Genomic DNA, 18,591 nt, shown 5'->3' with positions numbered 1-18,591 from the left:
TAATTGAACAACTGAACAACTTGAAAACAAACCGTCTATATCACATGACTACACCAGCCAATCATAACAAATAGCTTCTTTTTTTTTCTTTGCGGCCACAAAACTCCATTTTGTGTACAGAATGCTTGCCAAGTAGCAAAGAAGTGCATTTCATGGCTGTCTAATGCATTTTGTGCCACAAAATATATTACGTGCCGCAAAATGTTAGCCAAGTCTCACAAAATTACATTTTTGTAATTACGTTTTGTGACCAGTAAAAGTACTTTTGTGCCACGAGATCCTTGCAGCGCATAATTAATACGGTAATCACATATTATAATTCTATTATAGTCATTCAAAAGCGCATTTTGCCTTTCGTGCGCAAAATGCAGTGAGGTGTTTCTTTCAGGCCGCGGCACGGGAAACGCGGAATGCACGTCGCGCGCGACATTTAGCATGCTACGTTCGGCGCCCCGCGATGCTAGCGACGAGGCGCACGCATTGTGCCGGGGGCTCTTGTGCACGTTAGCGAGGCACGCGGACCGCATTCAAACCACCGGCGGCGCCCGGGGAGGCGGTCCGTGGCGAAGGAGAACAAAGCGGCGCGCCTAATCCCATTTTGTTCCATTTCCCACGTTCCCCGGCCCGTTCCCGGCCCATCGTTAGCGGCGCGCATTTCTGCCCGCTAAGAGGTGGACAGTTTGTTCAAAAAAAAGGGAGGTCCAGAACATCTGAAAGCATTTCTGAAATGAGGAAGAATAGGATATGCAACACCGATGGAGGCCTAATCGGTCTCCCAATACTCGAGTATGCTCTCTGTGGATTTATTTCTACGCGTCGCATTTTTAAGTGTTTCGTGGTCATTAAAGGTGAGGAGAGCTGCCGGCGTGTTGCAGACGCCCGCCAAAATGAACGGGGCGGGTCACCGAGGGCTTTGGTGGATTTCATTGGGCGAGACAATGCGTCCATCACTGGCGTGTCCTTCACCACTGACTGTCTCTTCAATGCTCAAAAGTAGAAGCTGACAAAGACATCAATGCTGTGGATTTTTTTTTTAAACTATATATATATATATATATATATATATATATATATATATAGCCTATAATCGTGTACTTTCAAATCTGCTTGTAAAATGTCTGGACTAGACTCTTACTACTGGGGAGGGCATGGCGAACGGTAGGTTGCTTGGATGCTAGCTTTTGTCAGCATTAAGCTACAGCGAAGCAGGATGAAATATTATCGACTTGTAGTCCCTCCTTTTAGTTATACCAGGTCATCTTCATTCAGATTCTCTGACATTCCCACTCTGTTCTCTATTTCCGCTCTCCCAATTCATCTCATTCCCTTTATCGCCCTATTCCTTGGAGTCTTTCACTGATAACATCTCCAGCTGTCACTCTCCCACTACCAGCGCCAGCGCTGTCTCCAACTTCTCTTTCACGTTTTATCTTTCTTACATTCCAAACCTGAATATCTGCCACCTCTTCCTCTCTCTCTCTCTCTCTCTCTCTTGTAAAAAGGGGCAAGGTGGGAAAAAGTATCAGAGGTCATTCTGTCGGCCTCCCCTCAAAGCCCAGGATAAAATTCGGCACAAAACGGAGCCCAAAAACATCCATAACACACACCATCTGAATGAAATATGCCCATACTTCAAAAATGTCCTCTCCTTCCAAAAAAACTAGAAATACATATATTCATACCTATATCTGGTGCATTGTCATTTAAAGCACAAGTGAAGCATCAGCACCCTGAAGCACTGGCACTTTACAGATTCCCGCTCTACCTTGGCGGCCATGATCATGGAGGACCCTCCTCGGATGCCCAGGATGGGGATGTGGGTTTGGGCCGAGATGAAGTCCAGGATCTGGGCGATGGCCTCCTGGTCGGTGTCGTCCCCAAACACCACGCCCTGCAGCCAGTGCTTGGTCATGAGGTCGCAGATGCGGGTGATGATGCTCTTGGGGTCGGTCTCGTTCATGGTGACCAGCTCCACGTTGGGCGGGAGCGGCATGTACAGGAAGTCCTCCTTCTCCCGGCCCTCCACCAGGGACACCTCGCTAGAGTTCCCCACCAGGATGACGGCGATGCTCAGGCCCTGGGTGAGCTTCGGGGGCGGGGGCGGGGGCGCGGCCACCGGCGGGTAGTGGGGCGGAATGATGGCCACCCTGCCCCTTTCTCCTCCTCCGGGCCCACCTCCCCCGCCACCGCCCCCGCCCCTCCGGGACTCGCACACGGGCACGAGCAGCAGGGACAGGCAGAGGAGCGACAGAGAGAGGGAGAGAGAGAAGGAGGGAGGAGTCCTGTGGCGGGAGGAGCCGTTTCCGGGAGGGGAGAGCAGGGGAGAGAGGCGCCGGTCCAGAGGGGCGGACGGGGGGAGGCGGTGGCAGACAGGCATGGTGGAGGAGTGTAAATGCAATCCCTGAATGAAAAGAGAGAGAGAGAGAGAGAGAGAGAGAGAACCAACAGAGGATACTTAATACAGCATTTACGCGCTGACTGAATCCAACAGGGTCAGTTTGAGGGAACAGTGCAGCACAGGGGTTAGAGAGGGGGACAGAGAGGGCAGTTCAGGCAGCATGTTCCCTTACTAACACACCGAGACAGGGGCTGTTTATTATGTGTTCAAATAGGGTATAGACTGAAGCAGAATACATTTGTACACAGACTAATATTTGATGACACTTATGCCAAAGTGGGACAATGGTTTTTAATTATTTATGATATAAACCTTCCCCAGGGATGAGAGTGAGTGAATGAGAGAAAGAGAGAGAGAGAGAGAGAGAGAGGTACAACGAGGGGAAGTAGAATGATATATTTTCACTGACTGACTGATACACTGACAGACTGATTCAGACACCAAGAGGCTTACTGAGTGACATACAGACTGGCTGATCAACGGACGGGCTGATACCCTCTTCATGTCACTTATCCCAGTTACGACCCTTGCCCCCAGCACACCTCCCTCTCCCTCTCAGCCCCCTCTGAATGACTGCAGATTGCCTGCCATTATTTATAGCTCTTTTCATTAACGGTGATGCAGGGAGGGAAGGAGAAGAGAGGGAAGAGAGGGAGTGAAGCAGCTCCCATAGTTAGTCATAGCCTGCTAGATCAAATGTGAGGTGCGCGACCGCATCTGTGTGTGTGTGTGTGTGTGTGTGTGTGTGTTCCTGTGTGCATGCGTGTGTGTGTGTGTGTAGGTGCATGCATTAGTGTGTGTGTGTGCGTGTGCGTGTGCGTGTGCGTGTGTGTGTGTTCCTGTGTGCATGTGTGCGTGTGTGTGCGTGTGTGTGTAGGTGCATGCGTGAGTGTGTGCGTGTGTTTGCGTGTGTATGTGTGTGTGTGTGTATGTGTGTGTGGAAAACACACAGAAACTAGTTTTAGATAAAATATTCCTGCAAGTGATTAAAACATATAGCAGAATGGGGCAATGAAAAAAGGCGAAAGATAAAACAGAGCATAAGGATAAGGGGGGAAAGTGCAATGCTGCAATAAACACGCAGAGAAATAAGGGGAGACACTGGCAAGATGAAAGGGAGGTATGGAGACTATGACAAAAAAGCTTCTTTGAGAGAACTAATTAATGGAACCTTGTCAGCACTAATTACAGGTCCACATGTTAATTGTCAATTGCTCACTTTTCTAAAGGAAAGCTCGAGAGAGTGGGGGTGAGGGAGGGAGTAGGAGAGATAGAACAATGGAGGGAGGGAGGGAGGGAGAGAGGAAGGGAACGCAGAGATCGAGGAACATGTACATACAAATATATGCAGAAGGTCAGCAGGAGCAGAGATGGAGGTGGAGGGACAGAAAAGCAAAACCATGGAGTAAGAGAGAGAGGGAAAGGGAGAGAGAGAGGGTGAGAGAAGGAGAGAGAGGACCAAGAGAGTGAGAGAAGGAGAGCGAGAGTGAGAGAAAGAGAGAAGCAGAGAGAGAGGGAGAGAGAGCAAGAGAGTGTGAGAGAGAAGAAGAGAGAGAGTGAGAGAGAGCGAGAAAAAGAGAGAGGGGGCATTGTGGGGGGTGGTGCGAAGGGAACATGGAAAAAGTCTAACTTAGCATATGAACAAGAGGAGGAGAAACAAAGAGAGGAGTAGATGAAGGACACGAGACAAGAAAAAGAGGAGCAACAGACAGAGAAATGGAATGGTGATGGAGGAGAGAACATAGGCACAGAGAGAGATTCTCCATTTGAGTTTGCTCTTCACTTTAACCATGCTCAGTTTCCATGGTAACAGTTGAAATAAGCCTCCACATAAAGTGTTGATGGACAAGGAGATACACACAGACACGTTTTACACACTGATACACACTGACACATCATAAACGCGGATATACACTGACAAATCATCCACACTCGTGCACACTGACATATCATGCACACTTTTATATCCTGACACTTCGTACGCAGAGATGTTCACTGGCACTTCCAACATAATGATAGTGTACACACACAATAGAGCTAATACACAGGAGCTACTTTACACAGTAATCCATTTTACACAGGAGTCATGGATATATTTGGTGCATTTCATGCAATAATTATAACACGAATACTCCTTTCACTTTGATAGATACAGAAAACCTGCTAGACCAAGGGTGAGCTTTTCGTATATAACAGAACTATTCACCTAAAACAGTATGACTACGCGTGTATGTGTGTGGGTGTGTGGGTGTATGTGTGTGTCTGTGTGCGTGCGTGCGTAAGTGTCTGTGTGTGTGTGCGTGCAGGCGTGCGTATGCGTGAGTGTGTGTGTTTAGTGTTCTCTAAATTTATTCACACTCTTGATGAAAATGAGAAAATAAGGCTGTATAAACAATGCAGTTAATGAGCCATATTGTATGCTCATAAATGGGAAAATTATATTATTTTATACATATAAGTTTTCCATTTTTAACAAGTAATTTTTTTGTTGTTGTTGAAAATACAGGTCAGTGTTTTCAGTACTCTGTGCACCCTCCCTTCGCACAGATAAGTCATTCTTCAAGACAGCATCTTTCAAGATCCTTCAGACCCCTTAGTCTGCGCTGATGGACTGCTTTCTTCAATTCAAAAGACACATTTTCCATCCAGAGACAGAGGTGGCCATTGCAAAAGAGTAATTTTGTGGTCAGTTAAGCATTTCTTGGTTAATTTAGAGGTACGCCTGGGATCACTGTCTTGTGAAAGACCCGTTTGCTGCCAAATTTGAGTTTCCTGGCAAGGTCATACCAGGTCAAAATGTCTTAGTACTTGCTGGAATTAATGATTACATTCACTTTAATAAGGACCAGCGGATGTATAATAAACCCAAAGCATCAAAGATCTGACCGTCATATTACACTGTAGGTATGACGTCCTTTTCAACATGAACATCCTTTTTTTCCACGTCAAACCTACCACTGATGTGCACGGCGAAAAGGCTCGATTTTAGTCTCGTTTGACAATAACAACCTGTTCCAATCAAGGCCGGGCATCGCAGCCAAGCGTTACGATCAGATGCCACACCACTGTGTGTTGCTGTTGATTTCACTGGATCTTTGTGCGCAGTAATTTTAATGAAAACCAATGGAACACTGAGCTGATGACTGGATTATGAAGTACCCGCTTCTTCTCTTAAAAGACATTCCGGCTGATCAATAATTGCAGAGCTATTAGGTTAACAAAATGACTTATTCGTGTATAGGTATTTATTATTACAATTCAGATGTTAACGAAAAATTTTAAAACGAAATTTAGCATATTTAAATAACCATTCCACCCGTTTTAAAAATGCTTCTGTTGTTATTCCAAACGTTTACATAAAACATAAAGTTCTATTTGGTAGGCTAGCATTCCATCATATTTATTTTTAGTGAGAGAGTCACGGTGTTGATTAAGCTCCGCTTAATATGTGGATGTAACTTGTCTTCATGGAGCACAACCCTTGTGGTTGAATTGGTTCCTGTTAGCTCAGATTATGGTAAATGAGGTACTGTACTCCATAGAAGACTATGACGAACAACTGGCTAATGTTTACGCGTCGCAGGCTTCTCATCTTCGGCGGAACTATAACTGTGAGACTAGCAAAGGTCTTAAGAAAAAAACCAACCCCCCGTCACAGTTAAGTAGACTGATGGGCAACGGGGCTCCTCGTAAACCAGCCAAAACCTATTCAGCTGATCGACTACTGGCTTTAATTACGGTGAATAATGAATTCGTACACATCCGCATATCTGCTTATCTGTTTCCTGTCAAATTAACGTAAGGGGCACTCCACTGAATAATTCTGATTTGGCATGCTGTCCTTTAAAGCAGCTGGCTGATAATCTTGGAATCGCAGCACATCCTGGAAGCACCGCGCGCATCCCCTCGTGATTGGGAATTTGGAAGTTTGTAGCGTTTTCGGAGATTACGTCAGACTCAAAGCTTTGTGGGACTCTGAGGACTGAAAAGCCTGCTTGGCTCTGAAAAGCAACCGATTCCAGATGGAGGCGTGTAGTTTGCCCATGATATAATTCTTTATTTATTTCTCTCTTATTTCTTTTTTTTTTTTTCTTTTTAGCACTGGTACCAGTCAGACTGGATTAAAACTGCACATAGCGCTTGTAGCGGAAAACTATTCAACGTTAACCTGAATATACAGTAACAGAGCTGTCCGTTGTCAGTAGTGAAGTCGGTTGTCAATCCTCTAATCAAGAGTGGCTGAGCTCTCGGAATCATTGCCTTGAAGATGGAAACACAGCCAAGCAGTCTGCTTGCATAGTGCCTATGACTCATCTGGGACATTCTGGATGGTGTGCTGCTCAGATGGTAGAGGAAACCGCACAAAATCTTAGCTGCTTAAATCTTAGCTAGCTAAAATTAGCTGCTCGTGATACAAAGCTAATCAATGTGATGGCCTCTGAAAATTTTTTAATTTCTAAATGATAAGATTCTCTGACCTTTTAAGATTCTAAATATTACAGTATTAAACATATAAATGTCACCATAATGTTAACGTCTCCCACTGTAAGCACAGAGATCCTCAAATCACTGAAAACCACCGAATCCAATTGATAAAAAAATCTCTGAAACCCTAAAAATCCCTTGACACTGACCAATATCATGAAAATTGACTGCAGAGGGTCATGGCAGAAAAGAGAGTCACAGGGGGGAGAAAAGATGATGGAAAGAAGGTGAAAGCAGAGATAAATGAGTCGCAATGATAGGATTAAATATGGGAAAAGGTATGGAGAGAAAGGAAAATTGGAATGGGCATTTCTCTCTGTCTCCTCTGTTCAAGCACTGCTGTCTTGTTGTTTGCTTATGTCTGTCACCTCTCTCCCTCCCTCCCCTCCCTTTCTCTACATCTCCCTCTCTCTATCACTCAACCTGATGTATTCTTGGGGATTTGCCATAAACTAACATAGACATGCCAAAGACACACGTCATACACAGACACAAATTCATATGCACACACAGAGACGCACACGCGAGCACGCACGCACACACACACACACACACACACACACACACACGCACACACGCACGCACACACACATACATGCACACAAACACACACATATGCACACGGTGCAGCAAGTTGTCTGGGTCTGTCAGAAGGAATAAGGTGTAATTATTACATTTTTCTAGGTGGCTTGATATCCCTTCCCATTGGGAGATGGTAGTGGGGTTGCGAAGGACTGCTTCTTCCCGAAAACCTTACTTCAGCATCCCCATCCCTAAAACCCCTTTCCCAACCATCCTTCTCTCTGCTCATGGTTAATTAAATAGCAAGCTGTTGTCTGTTAGTGCCAAGTGTAACATGGACAAGCACTCTAACTTAGTCACAAATATACAGGTTCTTCACAACAAAGTTGAATAAGCAACTGATTTTATGTTATAACTAAATAATAATTCCGACTGACATAACAACCAGAGCATCAACATTAATAGCAGTGATTACTAGTAGCACAACTGCAATGATTTATACTACTTATATCAATGTCACAGTAATAAAATAGTATAAAACAACAAATATCACAATAATAAAATATTCAAAGTAGTGGCAGCAATGAAATAACAATAAAATTATTATTGCTGTTATCATCATCATCACCATCATCATGGTCTTCATCACCATCATGAGCTAATCTTATCTGTAGTGCCTTACTATGCAGAAGCCATAAACCCAAATGTCTCATTAAATAAAATCTTAAGATTAAATCTGACATTGCATGTCCATCGGTTACGATGGAACAGTCGCTGATGTGAAAGCTATTTTCCACTGGATCAGGTTTAAAGACAAAAAAAAAGGAACAACATTTTTACGGCAGGAACATTGTATGAGCTATGAAAACGTTTCAAGAGGCGGCACTAATGTATTACAGAAGAATAGCGGGAGAAAATTAGGAAATAGAGAGAGACTGGAGAAAAAAATCAGACTGGTAATGGAAAAACATAATTTACGGAGATGTAAGTGTTGTCGTCAGCAGATATAAAATTTTGCTTAATGCTGACATTGGAGGGCAGATCTGTCCACTTGTGAGGAAGCTGGAGGTAGATATGGAAGAGGAGGACTGAGGCCGGTAGATGAGTATCTCAGTAGACAAGAGGACCCACAGCGAGAAGTGGCGTGTAGACAAATCGCTCTTGGAGGGGAAAATGGAAAAGAAAGGTCTGCCGATTACAAGTTAACGAAAAACGAGGAATTACAATAAGGCTTGGATGGTGCAAAAGATACGCTGTCTGCTTCTTAAAAATCTGGTCCTGAAAACAAGACATTGGGGCTGGGGCTGAGGCTGGGGGGGGGGGGGGGGTGAAGAAAATAGATTTATGAAATCTCAATTATGTTTGTTCATTTAAATTCAGCAGTACGCGACGTATTTTAGCACACATCAGCTGCTTGTCCTCTTTTTGAAAGTCATGTTCGTTGCAAGCAATTGGACCAGCTGGTCAGTTATACTGCTGTGCTTCAACTTTGATCAGAATGAGGCTGATAACTGCTGCGGGGGATGACAAACTGCCAGTTTTAACGTTTTTTTTTTTTTTTTGAGAAACCCTCTCAGGGATCGCTACAGTGAGGATATCTATACATCTTATGTTCCCGCATTTGTGAATTCACATGAAAGTGATATCAAATCTTTGTCATTTTTTGTCAGAACTCTGGAAATCTGTGCAAAATCCTCACCGGGCACATCTACCAGGAAATACAGACGTAGCACTTCAGCAGAAAAGGCTATTATTATATTCATAAATACACAAAAGTGATCCATGCACAGAAAAAAAAATGTTTTGTTGGATAAACTTAAAATTTTAGGTTCATTCAAATGTGTGATTCAAATGTGATTTACTGGCAAACGTGACATACATGGAGACTTCATTTCACTGAAAATGAGTCTTGATTGATTGATTTTGACCAAGACAAAAAACAAGGTTTCCAGGTTCACCATCATTAGAATGAAAGCATTTAAACTGAAAAGAATATTCTCTCTCAGTTTTCTCTCTTTCTCTTTTTACTGACTTTCATGAGCATGTGTGAAAATGACTACTTCCTCTGTTCTTTGTCTCTTCCCCCTTTCTTTTTTTTTGAAGAATCTTCTCTCTGTTATATTACAACCTTTCCTACTCACACTCATCAAATACCCCTTTGTCCTCATCTCATAACAAAGATTCAGATCTCTCTCACTTTCAGGACACTGTTCACCCAGTTTGAAACCCAGTTGTACTTATTTCCTGTTCCCCGCCATTCCCTAAAGCTCCATGACCCCCCCATCCTACTTTAAGTCTGTCGAATTCAAAATCAAACATGCACTGTTGGTATGACAACAGTGGAAGCACAACCAGGAGAATGTATGCACCGCACAGAGCTTTGCGTCTTAAATGGCTGTCTCTGCGCTAAACATAAATTAAATGCGACTGATTAGAAATTGAATGCAAATATCCACATATGGTTGTGGGGGAGGGGACGACGACGAGTGAATCAGAGAATAATTAACTAGTTAATGCCCAGATTGTTACCAGAGATTTCTTTTTAAAGCTTCAATAGTCATCCAAAAAAAAAATATTCACAGATGGAAAAAAAAGTGGTAGAGATTTCAGCAACTTTAGTTGGCCCGCGAGCTAAAAACTGGTTAAAGCTGCTCCAGGACAGGGAAACTGAAGCTTGGTTTATGGCAGCGCTACCCTGAGTCACTTCCTCCTCGGCCGCAGCGTGGCGGTTACGAGTGGAACGTGCCCCAGTGACCAGCAGCCACTCAAGTCCGTGCTCCTGCTGTCCACTTAACAGAGAGATCTGTTCGCCCGGCGGGTGAAGCTGCGCAGGCCTGGCTGCTCTGCGCACAGCTGCGCAAGGACGCGCGCAGTTAGTTAGTCAGCGGGAGGCGGCAGGGGAAACTGTCACACCTGGCGCCACGCGCAGGTACAGTACGGTACATGGGGTGGACGCTTGTATCAGACATGTTATTCCTGAAGGGCCAAGTCGACATAAAAGCACAGATATGTTGTACAGTGCCAGCATGGCAACCTCGAATAGTTAGCCAGAAGATGCTGTGTCTGTTTTGTATGTAGTCATCATTTGCAGTCTTTTGATTCATTTTTTGTATGCAACGACACCCACCCCTCCCCCCCCCCCCTTCCACCAGCACCAGCACCACCATCGCCAACACCATTAGGGTAATTTGTTTCATTTGTTCTAAAAATTATTTAAAACTTATAAACATGTTAACATGTTCTCAACTATTAAATACAAGTATAATGAGAGTAGTAAAACTGACGACACTAAGATTACTTAACAATAAAGTATTAATACTTTCATGCACTGCAATGTTCTAACATTATTTTTTATTCAACTTTGTTGTGGTTAAGAAGAAGCGGCAGAAATAGCAGCAGCGCTTATGGTTGTTATCGTCATCATCTTACATCCCCTTACGTAAAAATGCCCTCTTTCTCAGTCTATGTCTCTTTGCCTTGTTCACAACTGACTGATTTCCTTTTCTTTCCACAGTAAAAACAAAAAGAGCCTGATGTGGCGTGTATGTTCAAAGTCAAACGGATACGGGAGGTGTAGAGAGGGAGAAAGAGAGAGAGAGAGAGAGAGAGAGGGAGTGATGGATCGAGAGAGAGAGAGAGAGAGAGAGAGGGAGAGAGAGGGAGTGAGGGATCGAGAGAGAGAGAGAGAGAGATGTTGGTCAGATGTGGAAGTGTCTGTGTTCTATATTGAGGAAAGTGAAGTATAAATAGGTAAGGAGTAGTGGAAGAATAAAGCAGATAAGGCTGGAAATGGGAAAGAGGAGAGAGAGGGTGAAGGAAAAGGGGAGATGAGAAGATACAGTTTCCCCAAGATGAAGCAGGGAAAGACAAGCAAAGTGATAAAGGATCTCCCTAGCAAGGCCCTGTCCAGGAGGAGGGCAAAATCAGGGGAAGTCAGTGGAAGGAATAGAATCTTATTTTTAAATTCAACTATATTAACTGTGTTTTTAATTTCTTATTTTGAGGAAAATTGTCATCATTGTTATACTTCACTACAAACTGACAATCAATTAATTTAAATTTCTATTGAACACCGAAGACTGGGTCTCAAAATATCAGATTGTATTAATACTCTCAGAACATCCAAATGACATCATATTTTTGACTATTCCTAACTTTGCTTAAAATTATTAGACCATGAAATGGTCTTATATATCATTCATAACATGTTAATAACATCTGTTATGCATTATAACTGACATCATAAGCGTACATATTACAAAAACACATAACAAGGAATATAACATTACTACACATAAACAAGTGGTCTTCACAGAACATGTGACAAACTACGCAGTCACTAGTGGCATAATTATATGATCATTACATGCTTCATAACTTTATGTCGCTTGGTAAAAGCGGCTCATAATGTCTATGAAAGCTTATGACACAGATCATGGTCATTATTCAGAGGTAATGAGGGAATAAAGTAATAAAGTTTAAATAAAATAAAGTGCTTCCGTAAACATTTATAGTACAAATAGGCCAGAAACAAAAGAATGCAGGCAGAAAAATTAGCAAAACACACACGCGCACATTAATTGCTTGCTCACAAAGCCATGTGCACAAATCCGATACTCAACAACGCCTGTTAAGAGTCCTCATTCAACATTCTCACATTGACACAGTCAGACTGCAGTTTAACATCCTGAACACCCAAGAAAAATACAGATTTATGATTGCACACAAGGAAATTCACTCTCTCCCTGATTCTCCATCTCTCATATTCTAATTCAAGGATGAGAAAAGAATATTATAAACAAACAAAAAAAAAAATGAATCGCTTATTATGCCTCTATGGACAAGTCAACGATGAATAAATTTGAAAAATGACAAATATAAAACACCTAAATGTTATCAACGCATGAAATATTATCCATGACCACAGAATGCCCACAAAAAGGATTATCTAACTGGAATGAAATCCAAATATCACACACTCACACCCACACGCGCAGATAAACACAGATTTAGATTTTTTTTTGAAAGAATGCTTGGCAGACGAACTGTACGTGCAAACTGACACACGAGCAGGTCAGGTGAAATCAAGGAGAGTGAGAGACACTGGAAGGGGCCTTACCTTGAACATTGCCAGCCCAAATCTCATCCCTGCTTCTCAGAACTGGCATGGTGGAGTCGCCTGGGTTTCCTCACTCCCTCTCATAGCCTCAGATAGAGGGAGGATGAACTGATGAAGCCGCACAAATAAAAGGAGGATAGGATGGACAGAAAGAAACGAAAACCGTGGCGGATGTATGTGTGACGGTCAAAAGGCTGGCTGTCCGTCCTTCCCCAACTGAATGATAAATGAATTCATGAATGTTTGAAATAGTTTTAAAAAATATATATTTTGTGTAAATTCACATGGCAACGTGATTAGAGTTGAATGAACGTTTATCTTGCTGTTTTGATAATGCGATGGAAATCAAGATATCATAAGATATATCTGAGTTAAATGATCCCTGTATGAATACACAGGGAACCAGCTGTTTTGATTGAAATCTTTTTTTTTTTCCTAATTGTATTTGAGAAATGTTATAAATGTTTAACGATGCTTTCCTCTAGGTAAGTTGATTGTACAGCTTGTAAATGTGTAAAAAAATTACAAATAAGTTACTGATCACTACTGTGCTGGATAATAAGATAATAAAACAAACACAATGTTTTTAGAATTGATCCAAGCAATATTTCAAACAGAATCAACATCTGAAAAAAATCTGTTCTTTTAAAATCAAATTGCTTGGTTGTTCAAAATTTTAATTACAGAGAATAATTTTAAATTGGAACAATTATGCACAAATCTATCTATGTGTAAATAAAAGCAGTTACCATAAGAATAGCAAAATAACGTCATAGAGAAAAGGAGATCACAAAAGAAATCTGAAATACAGTAAAATCACTACTAAAATTATGCAAGGTTATCATGGCACAGATGTTTATATATGGCAGTTTATTTCCTTAATAACAAACAGGGTAAAGTGTGAACAGTATTTCCTATCTCAACTTGTTTTTTAGTTTCACGCTTACCTATGTGGATATGTTTATGTGTGTATGTCTGTAAAAAATTGCTGTTTTGTGCATGTCTGTAAATGAACAAAAAGGAGGAAGAATGAAATGGAGAGAGAGGTGAAGTGGTGGGGAGCTCTTTTCATTCCTCTCTTGTCCAGCTCATAATCCTTTTGTTTCTCGATGAAGAAGGGCGGCGTTCTCCGTCTTTTTCCGTCTCCAGAGTTCTGTCTCCTCCGTATCGAGCAGGTCTTGGTGTGAAAAGGCTTGTGTGAGGGACACAGGTGTGAGGGAGGGAAGGTTTCCTTTCCTCTTCAGCCTATCTCCTCCAGACCTCCTTATTCAGACACTGCCATGTCTGTCATTTTGTCTGATCCATTCTTTTTCAAGATAGGACTGTAGGGGAGACAAGCAATGGAGGACAAGGTGAGATTTAAAGACGCAACATTGGGGGAGCAAGCCAACGTTTCAAAAAAGTTCTAATGAAAATGTTTGCAAAACCCAGTGACACTTCAACTTAGAGTAAGTTTAAAACCTGAGCCCTAATGGCATTTGGTTCAGGTCAAAGTGACATTTTGACATATACAGGCTGAATTTTTTGAATAAACCAAAATAACTGTCCAGTTATATTGTTGTCTGGCAAAAATCCACATCCCTTGTCTACTTGATCCAGCAGATTACACAAAAGAATTCTCACTCGGACAGCCATGGAACACTACCTTTACTTGTACATTGCTGTTGGTATTGAATCACATGTGTCAAACAATACTTTTCCACAAAGATATCCACAAAATAGTGTTCGTGTATGCAAATTGACTATGTAATATCTCTCTCTCTCCCATCTTTCTCAGCATGCATAGTAAGGGAATCTGCACAAATCTTAATTCATTCAGGCAAAGTGATTATTTATGTATTCGACCAAATGCGTGATCAAAACCCCCTCTTCCTTATTCACTCTTTAAAGCCTTAATGAACTAAAACTGGATTGGTAGTAGTGTAAATAATTAAAGCAGTGGAATTTACATTACTACGCATTACTGTTATGTCAAAGTCATATTTCTGTGTGTAAGAATGTGCACAAAATATTTCATAGCCTAAATTATAACCACAAAATCCCAACATTCCTTTATCTAACCAAAATGATGGAATATGGGGAAAAAATTTTTTTAGCATCTTCAGAGAAATACATTCTATATTCTGTATTTTATGAATTCATAAATATGTACACATACACATATACTGTACACACACAAATATGGTAAGCAAAAATGATTAAACCACCAATATTAGTATATAAGACAAATGCACCTAATTCACAACTTCAGAAGAATTTTGTTCCCGGTACCAGTAAATAATTGCCGATAATCACTGACACTCTTCACACTTAGTAACAATTCAAAGCCTAAAAACTTTGTTATCAAGACAAGAGAATATATATTTTGGGGTTGGGTGTGTGCTGGGAAGCCAAACTGGTTTTGAGTTAACCTTCTCAGCCTCATTCTATACCTGAATTCAGACACAAGTAGTGGCCATTTTGGAGCTGAAGTTGAATGATGGTTCGGAGTTACCTTCAACTGCTTGTAATGAAATCAGTGGAAAACAAATGTGGACAACCATGCTTATCCTATTTTTGGAAATATCTGGTCAACCATCACCTGGGGTCATCAAATACTTAAGGTGCAGGGCTAATTTTGGCACCATTTACAGGTAAGACGGACAGGTCAGTTTTTTTTAGTCCACACAGAAATGCTAGTGGGTAAAGGTTATGCTTACAGGCCCTAAGTGGTTCCATTGCTGCTAGGCACCATGACGCCCAAATTGAAACATGCTCCATTTGAAAACATAATCCACGTAACAGGGGCAATAATAAGTATAAAATGGCCGGACATGCATGAACGCAGAGCCAGTTGTGTAGGGATTAGCCCACTGAGGTTTCATAACAGGAAGAAAGATTTTAAGCTATCAATGTTGCAAAATTTAGGCGTTGGTGTTTTATGTAAGACTGCAATGAGCAGCAGGTAATTATCGAAAATAGGTCTGAAGACTGTGATAACGTCGATGACACATGGGCTGTTTGATGTATGCTCTAACATACAAGACATACAGATGCACTTCATAGGATGCAACTGACATGCAGTGACACATTCACTGGTACAAAAAAAGGAACTGCTATTAAAAGAAGAATCTAGAAATGCATTGAATGACACAGAAGCTGGGGGAGGGCTAAATTCATACATTTTCTTGAGGGGAACAGTGAACTGTACACATATGACACACAGAGACACAAGTTATATAAGCCTACATACAGAATAAAATATAGGACAAGATCATTGATAATGATAATGGCCTATCACATGTGTGTTTCGTCTCAGTGATGAAAGATAGGTTCAGGGCACAGATTGATTGAGAAGCATATGTATTTCACATATTTCATGTATGACATTAAAAAAATTCCAGACCTACTACAAGTTCATTGCCTCTCTCACGCTGTGATATTCTGACACATGTAAACACATGATACACTAATATAGTACAGTAATATACCGATATGCCTACAGATCAAAAATACTCACGCCCTGACAAATTCTTATACCACATACATTCTTACAACCAAATTGGGAAGGCATACATAAACACAAATACACACACACACACACACACACAATGTCAGCTGCATGGATAAAATTAGAGATAGGTTTGGATATCGCAATAGTACTGTACTCACCTAATTAACCCTTTCCTTAAATTCAAATAGTCAAATTAGATGTTGTGTTTGTTTAGAGGAGGAAATTATGACAGCAGTAAGCATATTAATCAATATTAACATTTTTTTAAAAAAAACATGTGGTCCATCCTTAATCCTTGATAGTGAAATTCCATTCAAAATAAATGTATTTAAAATGGGCTTTAGTCCACAAGAAAAAATACCCAAAAAGTCTTTAATGTTAAGTCTATCAATTGCAACAAATATAAATAAATGAACTGTTTCACAGTGAATTCAATCACTGTGATATTCAGAAAACCCTGAAAAAAAAACTGAATCCAAAATGAATTTATTATGGTGAAGTGGACTCAAAAAACAGTTGTCGAAATCTTATTGGACATCAGTGGAAGAGAAGCATTAAGATCTCAGGAAGGAATCAAGGGGGAAAACAGTGAGATGGTGAGGTGAAATGAAGGAAGTCATTTTTCTCTCTGCATATCTGTCTGTCACTTCCCTTGATACACACACATACACAGCCAAAGTCTGAAATCAAGTTTTTCCGCCATTTCGCAACATGCTCAGTTTCAACAAGGCCTTCACCGTCCCCTTCTAATGAAATGCAAATTTTTGAATACTGCAGAAAACCCAGGATTTCTTAGCGAAATGGAAACACAGAATGGGTGTGAAGGCATTAGAAATTTTTTTTTTCTAATTTCAAGTGAAAAACAGAATGACAGAAAAAATGCACTGATGAAATCAATCGCAAGCACTAAAGGGGAAAAAAACACTAGACACAATAATAAGAGACGAGAGATGAGGTGATGAGGTGAGTTGGGGGGGTCAAGTCATTTAGTAGCTAAATAATTTGGCAAGGGGTGTCATCTGTTCCCTTTAATTGCTCCTTTGAGTGTGTGTGTGTGTGTGTATCAGAGGGAAGAGAGAGAGACAGAGAGAGAGAGATTGGTTACCGACCAGAATAATAGGGTGGCGGAGAGAATTTAGGAGGTATAATTTTAAAAGATACGTTTCAAAATAATAGTTTCATTATTCAACAGATGCGACAAAGGTCGAGGAAAAGTGCTGAACAACCCCGAACGCTAAAAGGCAGCACTTTTGGCCAACTTGTTCTCAGTTTATACAAAATAATATCATTGTCTAAATTGGCATTGCTATCGCAAGGCTTTGACTACAACCCAAAAGCAATGGTCAAGCATGGAAGTGAACTTTGGAATTCACTGTCATACTCAGAATTTTGGCATCTTAGAGCAAAACGACTGAAATGTGAAAAATGGGAATTTTGAATGGAAAAATGGGAAAATGGAGACAGGGTGGATGGGCTGACATAGTTCTTTCTGAGGGATGATTCTTTGAAGCACATGAAAGGCAACTGCAAGATGGATAGCTGCTTGTCAGACAGCTGACAAAGAAAAATGGATGAAGTTTGGAAAGATAAAAGAATGGGGATTGCACGATGGCAAGAAATATATATATCAGCTGAATAAATAGCATCTTTTTTTAGCCATAGTTTAGTGCATGTGTATGTGTGTGCTAATGTGTGTTTTATGTATACGTAACGCACACACAAATACACACACAGACAGACAGACAGACACTAAACAATAATAAACCTACCTATGAATAGATTAAAGAATCCCCAAAATAGTGATGCAGAGGATGGAGGGAGGAGAGAGAGAGAGAGGGAGAAAGAGAAGGAGAGAGAGAAGAGGAGAAAAAAGGGGGAAAATTCTGATGAGGAGACGTTTTTGAAAAAATTTGAGAGTTAATTTGAAAAAAAGGATTCAGAGTTAAGAATGGAGGGAGTGAAGAGGGGAGGATGGATATAAGGGGGATAGAAAAGATGGAAAGGAGGGAATGAAAGAGAATGATGATGAAAGAAAGAGGAACAGATCAAAAAGGAAAATAAAAGGCAAAAACAAAAAAAGTCTCCCTCCCCTCTCTCTCTTTCCCTCCTTCTGTCACTCATAAATAGAAGAAATTGTAGACCAGGTAGATAGAGAAATAGATGAGGAGGCAGAGAGAGGACAGTGCGAATAAATGAAAAGATGAAGCACCTCCCAGCACCACGATGAGGAAGAAGAAGAACAAAAAGCGAAAGAAAAAAACAAATACTCCAAAGCCTTCCGTTTTCCCTTCTTTCTTTTTTTAAGGAGGGGGGGGTGTTAGTTGTTCCCCCACCCCCTCTCTCTATCTTCTTTCTTCCTTCCTCTCACAAAGAGAAATTTTACCCGGTAAAATAAAAATATCCCTTCTCTGTGGTGACTACGCTGCCGACAGGTAGAGCATGCTACAGCCTGGCATCAGCGCTGCTGACTGTAGGAGAGACTGGGAGGTTTAGCTGGGACCAGCGCGAGAGTCCGCTGTCTGAGAGAGAGAGAGAGTGCTCAACTGACACTGCTGTCTCTCTCTCTCTCTCTCC

General features: G+C 41.3%; 1 protein-coding gene across 2 annotated transcripts in view; it reads right to left on the bottom strand.

Annotated features, from left to right (window-relative positions):
• grin2bb (glutamate receptor, ionotropic, N-methyl D-aspartate 2B, genome duplicate b) overlaps positions 1–18,591 on the bottom strand; it is a 64,508-nt gene extending 45,917 nt beyond the window's left edge. The window contains exons 1-3 of one of the 2 annotated variants that reach the window (XM_064323920.1): positions 17,787–18,591; positions 12,525–13,846; positions 1,766–2,401 (exon numbers count right to left, since the gene is read on the bottom strand). In XM_064323920.1, the coding sequence (XP_064179990.1) occupies positions 1,766–2,401; positions 12,525–12,551 (663 nt within the window). In that variant the 5' untranslated portion in view covers positions 12,552–13,846; positions 17,787–18,591. The remainder of the gene's footprint in view (positions 1–1,765; positions 2,402–12,524; positions 13,847–17,786) is intronic. The other variant, XM_064323921.1, reaches the window with a different exon arrangement.

This window comes from Anguilla rostrata, chromosome 2 (genome assembly GCF_018555375.3).
Source record: "Anguilla rostrata isolate EN2019 chromosome 2, ASM1855537v3, whole genome shotgun sequence".
In the NCBI taxonomy this organism is placed as follows: domain Eukaryota; kingdom Metazoa; phylum Chordata; class Actinopteri; order Anguilliformes; family Anguillidae; genus Anguilla; species Anguilla rostrata.
Note: the sequence above shows the minus strand (reverse complement) of the source record. Positions and strands in the feature narration are given on the sequence as shown.